The sequence below is a fragment of the Leopardus geoffroyi genome, chromosome A2 (genome assembly GCF_018350155.1).
Source record: "Leopardus geoffroyi isolate Oge1 chromosome A2, O.geoffroyi_Oge1_pat1.0, whole genome shotgun sequence".
Classification (NCBI taxonomy): Eukaryota; Metazoa; Chordata; class Mammalia; order Carnivora; family Felidae; genus Leopardus; species Leopardus geoffroyi.
In genome coordinates, this window is record NC_059331.1 from 135,130,222 (window position 1) to 135,143,534 (window position 13,313).

At 38.4% G+C, this 13,313-nt stretch overlaps 1 protein-coding gene across 1 annotated transcript; it reads left to right on the forward strand.

The window, feature by feature from the left end:
* Positions 1-2,445: 2,445 nt before the first annotated feature.
* CAV2 (caveolin 2) lies at positions 2,446-10,162 on the forward strand. Its single transcript, XM_045495386.1, has 3 exons — positions 2,446-2,699; positions 3,020-3,207; positions 7,917-10,162. Exons 1-3 carry the CDS (start codon positions 2,550-2,552, stop codon positions 8,065-8,067), a joined length of 489 nt encoding a protein of 162 aa, XP_045351342.1. The 5' UTR covers positions 2,446-2,549; the 3' UTR covers positions 8,068-10,162.
* The last annotated feature ends 3,151 nt before the right edge of the window (positions 10,163-13,313 follow it).

A 13,313-nucleotide genomic window follows, 5' to 3' on the forward strand; every position in this document is an offset into this window, starting at 1 on the left:
GAAGCTGTGATAACAACTAAAAGATGAATGCATTAGTAAATTGTTTAGTTCCCTTAGTTATAGGGCAATTTAAAAAAAAATTAGAGAAAGCTATTGAAGAGAAATCCTGTGGTTTGGGAGATACTACAGTGTGCTCAGCCATTTAGCTCCAACCCACTTCCTATCTTATCCTTTTCCTGGCAGATTTCCCTTCCAGTTAGTAGGGACCATTTGCTGTGGCAATCATTGGTTTAAACTCCTTAAGAACAACAGTAGCTAACATTTTCTAGGCATCTACTAATAAGATAAGCAAAATCATTTTTATAGCGTCTCTAAAAACAATCTTTGATATTAAAATGGTGAAATGAACAAGAATTTCATCAAAATTCTTACACAGATCTTACACAGATCAACCCACCATGGTGGAGGTGCTCAAGAAAAATTGATAGTAAATGTATGAATGAATCCTCCCTCCTTTTTTAAGCACTATGCGAAATACAACAAGCCTTCTTTTAACTTCGGTTTTGGAGTTACATTTTCATAAATACCTATCATTTTACAAATGAATCTATAATCTAAACTGTCCCATTAAGACAATGTTAATTTCTTCTGCTTTTTGGCCTCCTGGCCCTGCTGCCTGAAAAATGAGTCAATTATTTGTGGTAACTATTGCAAATGTCTTACTAATCCCACTGGAAATGTAAATGTGATCAGAGGAAAGAAAGGAAAGAAGCCATAATGCCAGATTTTCAGCCACTGCTTAAGCTCACTCTAGCACTATGGGAATGACTTTCTTCTTCAGGAACATCTTAAAATCTGGGATTATTTTAAGGAAAACAAAATTTTACAAAATGTTATTTAGCTGTAAACTCAATTATTTTCCATTTCCTGGTAAATGGTATTACGAATTTTCTTAAGGATTAATGTCTTCTATTCACTTTGATAAACAGTTTCGGACAAGTACTCTAGAAGAGCCCCAACTCTCAGTCATCTGCTTCAGTGAAAGGAGGAAGTAGAGAAGCAAAATGTCTAAGTCATCACTTTGGATTGAACTAAACATGAACAAAATTGGGACAGAAAAGAAAGAAAAGAAGGGGCAAGCTGGACCACCTCTGGAAGAGGAGGGGCACCATGGCAGGCTTGAAACTCAGCCACGGTATTATAACACTGCCATTCTTACGGGCTAGTAGCAGTAAGTAAACTCAGCATTTAACTTAGAAATACTATGTTTGGGCTCCAAAATATTTTTCCTATTCTGATCCTGCTCTTTGTGTATAATTTTTATTGTTTCAAAAACTTTTTTTTCCCCATCAGAAGTAATTCTTCAAATCCAGTTCACACATCAGGATTTGATACATGCGGCAAGTTCCAAATGCTGTGTATTTCAGCAATACTTGACTGCCTTCCTACTATGCCTTAGGCACAGAGCAAGACTCAGGCACCCCAAGTCTGAGACACATCATTTTGCTTTTGGCAAATTTTCACTGAGTTCCTTCCTCCCCCAAACAAGTACCTAAGTCCACCAGACTTTTAACCCTTTATACCCCTTTAACCTTTAATCCTTCCCTCTGAAAGCTTTTGAGTAGTCAGCAGTCTGGGTCTTCTACTGCAGTGTGGCTTTACCGCAGGGGTTTGTTTACATGTTTCCTACAAGATAGTTGTGGATGTGACTGCATCTCAGAGGTAACTGAAATCTTTCAAGACTTGATTCAGAAGAAAACTAAGCGTTTTAATTTAGAAGGAAAAAGAGATACCTCCTCTCTGCTCTGAGGGAGCAAACCCCTAGAGGTAGTGAGCTCACCAAACCAACTCCATTTCCTCACTTTGCCTCCAACAGGCTCACACATTCTGTGGGCGCCGGGATAGATGCATAGCTGATGCGCTTGCTGGATCCTCTAGCACTTGTGGGATTGCCTGGCAATCAGGAGTGTCATAACTGTGTGTTAGAGACCACGTAAGAGTTTGACGGGAATTTAATTCTCAGTAACTCTGTGAAGCAGCAACGACTCCTCCCATTTCACGAGGTAGCTGAGGTCCCGAGCACACATGGTAAATGGTAGAGCAGGGAGAAGACAGATCTTGTGCTTCTATACCGGCGCTCCTAACCACCTAGCTGTCTCCCAGCAGTAAGTGCACCACCCCTGAACCTGCCAGCTCTTAAGGATCACAGTTCTAGGCATCAAGCGATGAGACTCGGGGAGCCCTCCGGCCCCTCTGTGGCGGGAATAGGGGTCCTGGTGCCCGGAGCACGCTTCTCCCGCCTGTGCAGGGCCGGAACGTGCCTGTTGGGATGGCGCCGGCCGGGAACAGACGGGGACCTGGCCAGAAAGTGGCGGCGGGAGTCGCGGGGCGGGAACCACCTCTCCGGCTGCGTCCGGTTCCCGCCCCTCGGGCCCGGCCGCAGGGCGGGGCTCGGGTCGGGTCCGGGCCGGGAGCGGTAGCCGGCAGCGGGAAGCAGCCGCCGCCCGGGCCGCGCCGGGAGAGGCGAGGCGAGGCAGGGCGGGGCGGGGCGCGACGGGAAGGGGAGGCCGCGCCGGGCCGGCTGCAGCCGCCGCGCACCGAGCGCCACGATGGGGCTGGAGACCGAGAAAGCAGACGTCCAGCTCTTCATGGACGACGACTCCTACAGCCGCCACAGCGGCGTCGACTACACTGACCCGGATAAGTTCGCGGACTCGGGCTCCGACCGGGATCCCCACCGGCTCAACTCGAACCTCAAGGTGAAAAACAGGGGCGGGCCGTAACCTGGGCCGCGCCGCTGCCTGGGGGCGCTGGTGCTCCCCCTTTACCCTAGCCCGGATCCCACCCTCCACCCTCGCCACTGGGTCAGCCCTGCGGGGTCCGGGACCCAGAATCCACATGCCTCGGGGTCGCTTGTGTAACCAGGAATTCTTAGCCAAATTCCTGTTCGCCCAACTTGACCCTGAGAAGATAGGCAGCCCAGCCCGCTTCTCGCACCCGAGCACCCCTGGTTCCCCGGGGGGGGGGGGGGGGGCGCAGGTTGGTGACAGTTCGGGATCCCTGTGTCTTGCCTCTGCAGGTGGGCTTCGAGGATGTGATTGCAGAGCCGGTGTCTACGCACTCCTTTGACAAAGTGTGGATCTGCAGCCATGCCCTCTTTGAAATCAGCAAATACGTGATATACAAGTTCCTGACATTGTTCCTGGCTATCCCCCTGGCCTTCGCTGCAGGAATTCTCTTTGCCACCCTCAGCTGTCTACACATCTGGTGAGAAAGGGCACACAGGGGTGGACCAACTTTCTGAAAGTAGGAATGTTCTTTGCCACCTGCCCCTGCACTCCCCTTCTCCCAGGCCAGCTTGCAAGAAGGTTCATCAGTTCACCCACACAGTAGCAAGAACTGGGAGATCTGGTAGGGCGTATGCTTTCTTTAGAATCACAGGTTGGTTGGGTTAGGAGTTTAAACAGAAGTAATGTTCCTCTGTCCTCGGGTGTGATTTTCCGTCCGATGTTAATAAGGCCCAGCTGACTGGAAGTGGAGACCTGGAGGCCATGCTTCCTGCCACAAGTTGTTCTCTTATAGGGCTGAGTTAGGACTTGTGCCAGCGGTTCTGGGCTAGGCTCTTATTTCTTTCATCACCTTTTATTCAGTCACCACCTGTGCTTGGGGTAAAACAAAAGTGATCTCTGAGCAGAATGCCAGTGACAGTATAACTGAACAGGGATATCAGACCTGGCTAAGCAGTGCTATGGAGGGCTGCTCCAATCCTGCCACTAGCAAATGGCAAGGATGAGACCAGAGGAGATGCCATGTGTGTGCAATTGTGAGGGGCCCTCAGCACAAATGAATGAAAACTCAAGCTGCATAGGATAATGAAATGAGAAGTCCTCCAAATTACTTTTCTGCCTATGAGACATGGAGAGTGGCATCAACTTCAAGGGAAAGTAAATATAGAAACCTGCTGGGCATTGGTAGGATGTTTTGAGTAAATTTATTCACACTCAAAATGCATCATAAAACCTTGAAGAATATTTTAAGCGTTAAAATTTTTTTGAAGGAAACTTTTATATTTACCAAGAAGTTGTGTTGTTATTATATTAAAAGGTATTTACTTTATCCTGAGAGAAAGAACATTCTGGTCACCCTGGAGTATTGCCACAGTTGTCAAGCTTGTGCTTTAGGGCAGTCCTGGTGACATGTATAATCCTAAAATGCCTTGGTGTCTTTCTTAATCACTTCATATGGTATTGCCACACCCTAACACTTGTTGTGTCCATTGTTAAAAGTTAAGAAATTATTCTCAATTCCCTTTTACCTTGTAAATCAATATCCTTTAGTCACTTAGCTAGCTAGTTAGCTCAACCAAATAAATTTACTAAATGCTTGGTTTGTGCTGGGCACTGGGCCCAGGATGAGTAAGACAGATGTAATATCTGCCCTCAATTTACTCCTAGCATATCAGGGCAACTGGCTAAGTATAGAAGTAGATGCTGAGGAAAACTCTGGTAAATCTGTTGAGGAAGGGGGAGGCACTAGGAAGTGTATGTAGAGAGAAAGGAGTCTAAAAAGAGGGGTTTTTCTTAAGTTTATTTTATTATTCATTTTGAGAGAAAGAGAGAGAGTTTGTGCAAGCAGGGGAGACGCAGAGGGAGAAGGAGAGAGAGAATCCCAAGCAGGCTCCTTGCTGTGAGCAGGGAGCCCAAAGTAGGCTTGGACCCATAAACCATGAGATCATAACCTGAGCCAAAATCAAGAGTCAGACACTCAACCAACTGAGCCACCCAGGTGCATCTAAAAAGTCTTTTAAAGGGTAAATAAAAATTCACGAAATAAGTAAAGGACAAAAAACAACTATTTAATTTGATCACTAAAGATTGACAACAACTAAAATATATTGAGAGTGCCACAAGACTGGAAGAGGATGAAAATCTTTGCCTTTATACGTAAGCAGATTCACAAAGTCCCGATGTATAGTTAGCTCATATTCTGACATTAGCATATGGATTTTTAAAAAGAGGCCTCAGCCAGCACATAAAACTCTGGATTCCTAATGAACTGAAGCCAGTCATCTAACCTCTTTCAAAAATGTGACACACTGAGTAACCACATAGCATATTGTGAATGTTGGCTATGAAGCTATTTGGAAGTATAGAGTGCCATATTTATAATCAACAGAGCTGGGCTTTCTTAAAGCACTTGCTGAGGAATTGAAAACAAAATGGTTTTCATTTACTAAATGGTGGAAAGCTATAAGTAAAGCTACAATTACCCAACAATGCTTCTCTTCACCTGGCTCTCCTGAAAATGGAAGGTGTTTTTGTATGTGGTGCTTCCAATGATGAATCATCAAATCATTTCTTTTTCAGTCACATAAAATGTATTCTTTAACCTCAGCTTGCTTTTCAAATTACATTCATGTGGAACATTAATATTTAGCCATCACCCATTCATCATCAGGCAGCTGTGATTGCAAGTAGAGGAGTAACTTCAAACAAAAATGGTTAAAAAGTTAGTTTATAAAACTAACTTGATAAAATAGATTTATCATTAATAGATTACATTCCCATGACATGATAAGACCAGACCAAGGAGAGGTCTTACAGAACAAATCTATTTGAGTAAGCCTTTCTTCTGTTTCACTTCCTTTTCTTTCTTTTTTCTTTTGGCAGGGAATAGGGGTTGTTTATTATAAAGAGATTGGTGGCCAAAGCGATGAAAGTATGCAGCAATAGATATTCAAACCACATCACTTCCTCACCGGATCTGATTTTAGATTCTTTAAACAAACAAATAACAACAAGAAAAACACCTGGAGCTCAATCTGGTGATATCGGTTCCTAGGTCAGAAGTACAGGTCATTAGGGACCAGTGGATTGTATCGATACCATACCACATTCAGATTGAGATAGCCACCTTTAAGCAACAGCAGATTATTGGTCATAAGGGGATCATATCAAAGAAATGTGCCTGGAGCTCCCTTACCCCTTGTTTTTGTTGGGATGCAATTCAGATAGATTGTCCAACTTATAGAAATATAGTGGTAGCACTTTCACTTTTAGAAGAAGTATTTAATATAGCAAATTGCTAATGACAATGCAATCTGCATGATACTATAGTTAATACAAAGCTAAATAAAAGTCTCTGTCCTAAATGCTTTGTTATTCAATGGAGGAATGTATAATCTTATAAATTATAAGATTTCTTTACGAAGTGTTTGGATCATTGGATCTTCTGACCCACAGTGAGAGAACAACAACTTAAAGAAAATTAAAATGAAATTAAAATAAATTTAAATAAAATAGATTTAAATAAAATTAAATTAAAATGAGTTCACCACATCCTATCAACTTAAGTCTCAAATGTGAGCAACTGTACTTTGCTGAACTAGAAAGTCCACTTTGTCCGCTTAATTCCCTTTTAGGACATGGAGATCTAAGAAGTTATGGGGAAAGAAAATGTCTTAGCCTAAGGAAGAGTGGAAAGTATATTGTACTCTCAGTGAAGTAGATTTAGTTAGGAAACTTTCTGATTTAAAGTTTAGTCTTAGAGTACATCAATTTGAGATTGTTTTAATTGTTTTCACTATATATTCTGATTTCAGATTGTTCTATTTATACATGATGGCATCATATATACATTATAATAGTAGCATCATAAAGACATTCCAAGGGTATATAATAAATGTTAATCCCTATAGGCAATCATAAGAGCTCCTGTTCATACTTTAATTTGTAGTGATATGCCCAGGGCCACAAATCAAGTGAGAAACATAATGGGATAAGAAGTCAAAAGTTGTCATCATTCTGGTTTCCATTCAACTGTTTAGCTTTGAAACACCCAGTAATTAATTTTCTTTAAAAATTTCTTTAAGTCTTTAGCACTTAGAACAAAACATGAGATAAATATAAGTGTATAGACAGTCAGTATGAATAATTCAGTATTCTAAAAATATCTCAATCAGACATTTGCCTGGTCTTCCTTTCACTTTTGACTAAGCACAACAGACCTTTATTTAAGTCACATTTTAATAGCAAATCAAGAAAATCAACCTTACTTCCTTGTGCCCATCCAGATAATAATAAAAATTCCATTGAGGCTCCCAGCAATTCCTGAGTGTTCAAAGATACTTTTGTGCTCAAATAGCACTACTACAACAGAGAGCATTATTCAGAGGATTACATAGAAAATTAATCAGCATGAAGAATATGCACGTTTGCAGTTATCTTAAGAAAAGACATAGAAAAAATAATTTCAGGATAGTCTAGGTTGTTTGTTTTGTTTTGTCTAAGAGTTTTGACAGGGTTCTGTCAAAGTATTTGCAGGGTTCTTTTAACTCTACCACACAGCTCTTTGTAATGACTATGAAAAATTAGTAATATTAAGTGTGACAGAATGCTAAATTCACTTCAGCTCAAACATTTAATAAAGGTCAAGGATGTCCTCACTTAAGGAGCTCCGATTCTAGTAGGAAAGACAGAAATATAGCCATCTACTTATGATATCCTTTGGTAAATTTGAGGATTAAGAAATTTTATTTTAGTACTTTAGAAGCACAAAAAAGGAGTCTCCAACCCAGCCTGGATGAAGGGGTAGGGAAGTGGAATGAGGAAACAGGAAAGGCTACCGGGAAATAGAACCTCAGGGAAAAATGAAGAATTAAGCAGGTTAATGTTTAGGGGCAGCGATCAGGTAGATATATTTACCGTTTTATTTATTTTTTGTTTTACTGATTCAGACAGCATGCCACCAATAGAAAGAGTACTGGTATTTGTCATCTACATGCCTGTTTATTTTTTTAAACAACATGTCTGTGCATCCTATCACTATGCGGGTCACTGTTCATTTACCTGTTTCAAATGTTCGACCAAATTTAGGTAAATTAGGCCATTATTGTATCTTTCCAAGCATGTGCAAGAGTCAGTGGCCTTATTTGGTAACATCAATAATCCTTACACAAATCTTTTCCTCCATTCCAGGATTATAATGCCTTTTGTAAAGACCTGCTTAATGGTCCTGCCTTCAGTGCAGACAATATGGAAGAGCATAACAGATGTTGTCATTGCCCCATTGTGCACAAGTGTAGGACGCAGCTTCTCTTCTGTCAGCTTGCAACTAAGCCACGACTGAACACTTGGACCCCAGGTCTAGAGATTTGGATACTGTAATACTTCTGTGTTGTTATAATGTAAAAGCACTACTGTTCTGTTCATTTCCCAATTGTTCTAATCGAGCAAATTTTTAAGATAAGCAACCACTTTTAGAAATGTTTATTGGCAGATCTTTTCAAATAATCCTTTTCTAATTAATAGCCAAGGATTTCATAACAAACTTTATAGCCCGAATTAAACAGTAGGTTGGCAACACTTAATGTTAAAGGCAGACAGTTTTTGCTTTAGTAAAAAAGTATACATTTCATAATGATGAATTTATAAAGATCAAGGGACACTTCTTAAACACTATAATAGTTTTGTCACAACTGCTCATAAATAATATGCAATTTCTTATTTTTTTACTCTGAGAGTAATACTTTTAAAATTACCTTTGCAGAAAAAATCATGGCAATACTTACGGGAAAAATATGTACAGGAAAAAAAAAAAAAAAGGTCCTAGGAATTACAATAACAAAAGCATGCAGTGGTAATAGATATCAAATATAATAAAACAAATAAATGTGAAAATAGATTCATGAACATCTGTTCCTTTAAATAAGATATTGTTAACCTACAGGTCTATTTAATAAGATGTTGCATTTTACTGTATATTTTGTACTTACTGTAAATGTTGCTCTAATGGATTGCTTTCAAGTACTTTTATTATATTATCTTATTGAACTAATATATAGAATGATTAAATGTATCTTTCCTGGGGAACTTCATTGGTGAGATTGCACTGTCTTGATTATGTAAGCATAAATATCTTTTTTGGGAATAGAATATAAAAGAGCGATATATAAGATTTTTCTTGAAAAGTTTTCTGACTTAGGTTTTTCTGGCTGTGACCTTAAAAATAATCCAGATCTAAATGGTATTTCATCTAGGAGATGCTTTCTCTCTTATAGTTAGAAATTAAACCTGTATTCTGCATTCCTGTTAATATCTCATTTTACCTTCAAGTAATACTGGTGCTATTTAATAACACTCAACATAAAGACTATTTTTGACACTTAAGTACTATTTCAACTACAGTGATTCATGGAGAAAGACTTATAGGAAAGTTGTCAATTTGTTGGGCCCATGCTATTGAGTTCCATATATATAAGTTAAAGAGTAACAGATACAGACTTTGAAGATGTTATCTGATATGGATTTTGTTAGTATAAAATTATTCTTATCATTTTTGAACTGTAAAGTCCTATTCAGTGTTATAAGTCACTATTCTTTTAAAAATCTCATTATCCAAAATGATAGGCATGTACAAAATATGTTTATGATATAAGTGGTTACTATAATTTACATATCATAAAAGTCTATAAATGCTCAAATTTCAGAATTATTATCAGAACCTGAATTAACATTCCTCTGAACATCTTCATAGATGATAAATCTTCATTCAGTGAATATTAATTTTACTTTTCCAAATTACTAGGACTAGTGAATATAAAGGATGACTGAACTGGAATACTATTGGGGCCAAAGTAAACAAATGATTAAATTATAAAATTCCTATCCTTTTGAAGATAGCTACAAAAGAGACTTCAAAATTAGAAAAGATTCTCATGATCATTACCTTAAAACATTACCACTCTTTTGACTATATAGATTTTATTATGTTAGTTAAAAAGGTCAGTCTCATGACTACAGTTATACTATAAACAATACAACTATGTATTTGAAGTGTTTTTTTTTTTTTTTAATATTTGGATCTGTTGATTGGCTAAAACTATTTGATTAATAAAATATGTATTTAAATAAATCATAAGCTTAAATAAATCATATCTTTCCAAATAGCTATCGACAAGTTTTAAAGCCAAAATAAATACACATAGTCATATAACAAAACCTATTAACTTTTAACAAGTGAGATATATGGCTTCCTTATTTCTGAATAGCATTGATTACTGTCAAAATGAATTTTTACTGAGACTTGCCATTAGCTATTTTATTTCATAGACTGAAATTCTGTACCAACTGATCCAGGTTTCATGTGCAAACATGTTAGTTCTTTTCTTCAGGGGTGGGGCAAGTAGGCGATGAGTCTCTATAATAAACTTTTTAAAAACCCATAATGTGTTCATTGTTTTTATTATATTAAATACAAAATTGATCAATAAAGAACCTTTTTAAACCTTGTTAAAACCCCATAATAGAAAAAAAATATGAGTTATTGCTTATTCAGGAATGTATTTGTGAAAAATTATGGGATTGGTAATTTGTTTTCTCAGCACTTAAACTGGTTCCCTATAAATTTTTCTATCATTTGATGAACAGTATATACAATGAATTGTTCACAAACCCATCATACTTCATCTTCCTCATGAAATGAAAGTCTCTTGCTAATCCTAAATAAACTGATAGTTCTGTTTTCAATTTTTTAAATAAGAAAGTAAAACAACATAAATCACATGTACTTGGATACTGGTGCCATGAAGCCAGACTAGAGTTCAAAATTATTTTTGGAAAGTGAGTATGTGAAGAGTAGCTGCTGATATTGGCATGGATTTTCCCATCAGTTAATCTGGAAAAATGACCAGCTTCTAATAATAAAGCAGGTGTTTGGCTTTTTAAAATGCTTTTTATAGTTTTGAAAAATTTTCCTCTTTTCAATAGTCATCCACATCCCATTGATTTATTTAGATGCCTTTCTTGGGAAGCTGTTACAGTGCAGTGAAAAGGGCCCTGCCTTCCAGGCTAGGCATCTGGATTCCAGTCTCAGCACTGCCATTACTGAGGTGTGTCACCTCCTGCAAAAGGTTTCACCTCGGGCTCTCAGTTTTCTTATCTTTAATGAAAGAATTGAACAAAAGGAGGTTTCGGGAACTTCCTATCTCATTGCTTTCTGTGACATCAGTAGGATAAAGCCTTGGCACTGTATGCAAACGAATCTAGCTGTTCAGGAATTTTTTAAAAATTAAAAATTTTCTGTCAGAGGGCTGATGTGCTATAAATACAATAACAAATACATTCACTTTTCACTCTTCAGTTGACTGTGAAGATGAGTGTGTGGCTTTGATTCTCTATGACAAGGATTCCTAGATTTTTAACAATTCTGAGGATTATTGTTACATTTTCTCTGAAAATAATGTGTTACTCTATTTTTTTTAGTTAATTAAAGTGTATTGTATTTGAAGATGTTTCTGCCAAAATCACTGCTATTGCCTTCTTCATCTTTTGCCTGGCTAGTTGCCACAGATGCTTAATGGGCCTCACCTCCAGCCTTCAATATTATCTTCTCTAATCCATCTTCCCCTTCAAAAAATAGTGATCTTATCAAGACTCCCATGACATTCTCCTGTGTTAAACTATCAATTGTATGTGGTTGCCCTTAGACTAAAATCCAAACTCTTGAGCTATTTATTTTTTTTTTTTGAAAGTGAAATTTTTTTTTTAATTTTTTTTTCAATGTTTATTTTATTTTTGGGACAGAGAGAGACAGAGCATGAACGGGGGAGGGGCAGAGAGAGAGGGAGACACAGAATCGGAAACAGGCTCCAGGCTCTGAGCCATCAGCCCAGAGCCCGACGCGGGGCTCGAACTCACGGACCGCGAGATCATGACCTGGCTGAAGTCGGACGCTTAACCGACTGCGCCACCCAGGCACCCCACTCTTGAGCTATTTAGACAAGGCCTTCACTACCAACCCATTGCTGTCTACTGTAGCCCTTACTGAAGTGCCATACTGCTCTTAAGTGCCCAACTCTCTCTTCTGTCCCCATGCCCACATCACTCCTCTCCTCATGGCCTGTCCCATTCCCACTTCTAAAATTCCCCCACATCGAGTGCCTCTTCTGTGTCTTCAGATAAAATCTTATGCAAACCCCTATTGTTACTTCCCACATGGTAAAACTAACCCTGTTAATCCCCTCTAGACTGCTAGATAGGTCGTTGAGAACCAAAAACATGACTTCCTCTTTGTTTCCTGGGATTATGAAATGGTGCCCAGCACATAGTGAGCTCAATCAATATTTTCTGAATGAATGACTATGTGAATAAATAGTTGAAAAAAACTTGGAATGACTACAGAGCTGGAATGGGGATCACATTTCAACTTCATAATTTTCTTTATAAAGAAAGAACCAAATTTTCTTTATTTGCAAGAGAGGTTTGAAATGCACTGATTCTAACAAGATTTCCTTTCTCACCATTTTCTCATTCATGAATCATCAAGGTGGGAAAACAAAAATGTATGTAAAACAGATATATTTCATCCTTGTCTTGTGATGCTTGTCTTTACTCTTAATTCTCTTATCTAAAATGTATTTTCATTTCTGAAGTGTAGGAAATACTAGCACTTAAAAACTCATTTGGAAACATGCTTCCTGGTATTCTAATATATTGCTATTTCCTTTACTATCCTATTTCCCATTTTGAAATGTATAATGCTAAAATATAGTTTTATGGAGTTTTACATTTTAGAAAACCCAGTCCCATATGTTGTCTCATTTGAATCCCAGGACAAAACAGCATGGCAGAGAAATCATATACATAATGGCTCAGTTTTTTTAGCTTGCAGCTTTGTCATTTTAGGATGTTTATTTGAGATAACATGAGCTTAAAGGATTTTTACAAGGCTACACATTAAGAAACTAAAAAAAAAAAAAAAAATGTAGGTACTGCTACAGTGAAAAATTACCACCACAATGCAACTTATCATAAACCAGGATTTGGTATATTTCCTTCCTTCAAGGTATATATGTGGGGAGGACAAGGGAAAGAATTATAGGAGAAAACATCAGAGGGTAAAGATATACTAGATATTCAGGCAATAATTTGTAGGAATCAGAATAATTTGGGCTTCCACAATTTAATCATCACAATCTCCTTTCCTATTCATCCCCAAACAGCAAATGAGCAAAAGAAGGCACTCTTTGTTGTATTTTACAACATTTTTGTACCCACTCCTCAGCCTTTTTCTTTGGACTATATCTGAACTGTCACCAATAGAACATTACACTTTGATGCTTGCTTAAGTAAAAAGTACCCTTGGGTAGGGTAACATTTACATCCATAAACAGTCATCTATTACTTTCATGTGAATAAGAAGGGCATATTGAAAACTACATGAGGGACCTGAGCATGAGGGCCTTGACCTGAGTTCCATATGTGACTACCATATACTGATTAAAAGACACAGCACCAAAGAGAAAACTGGGACAGGAAAAGGGAAAATGGAAGGCTCCCATGATACAATCATCACCCATCACAGTTTTGCTTTTG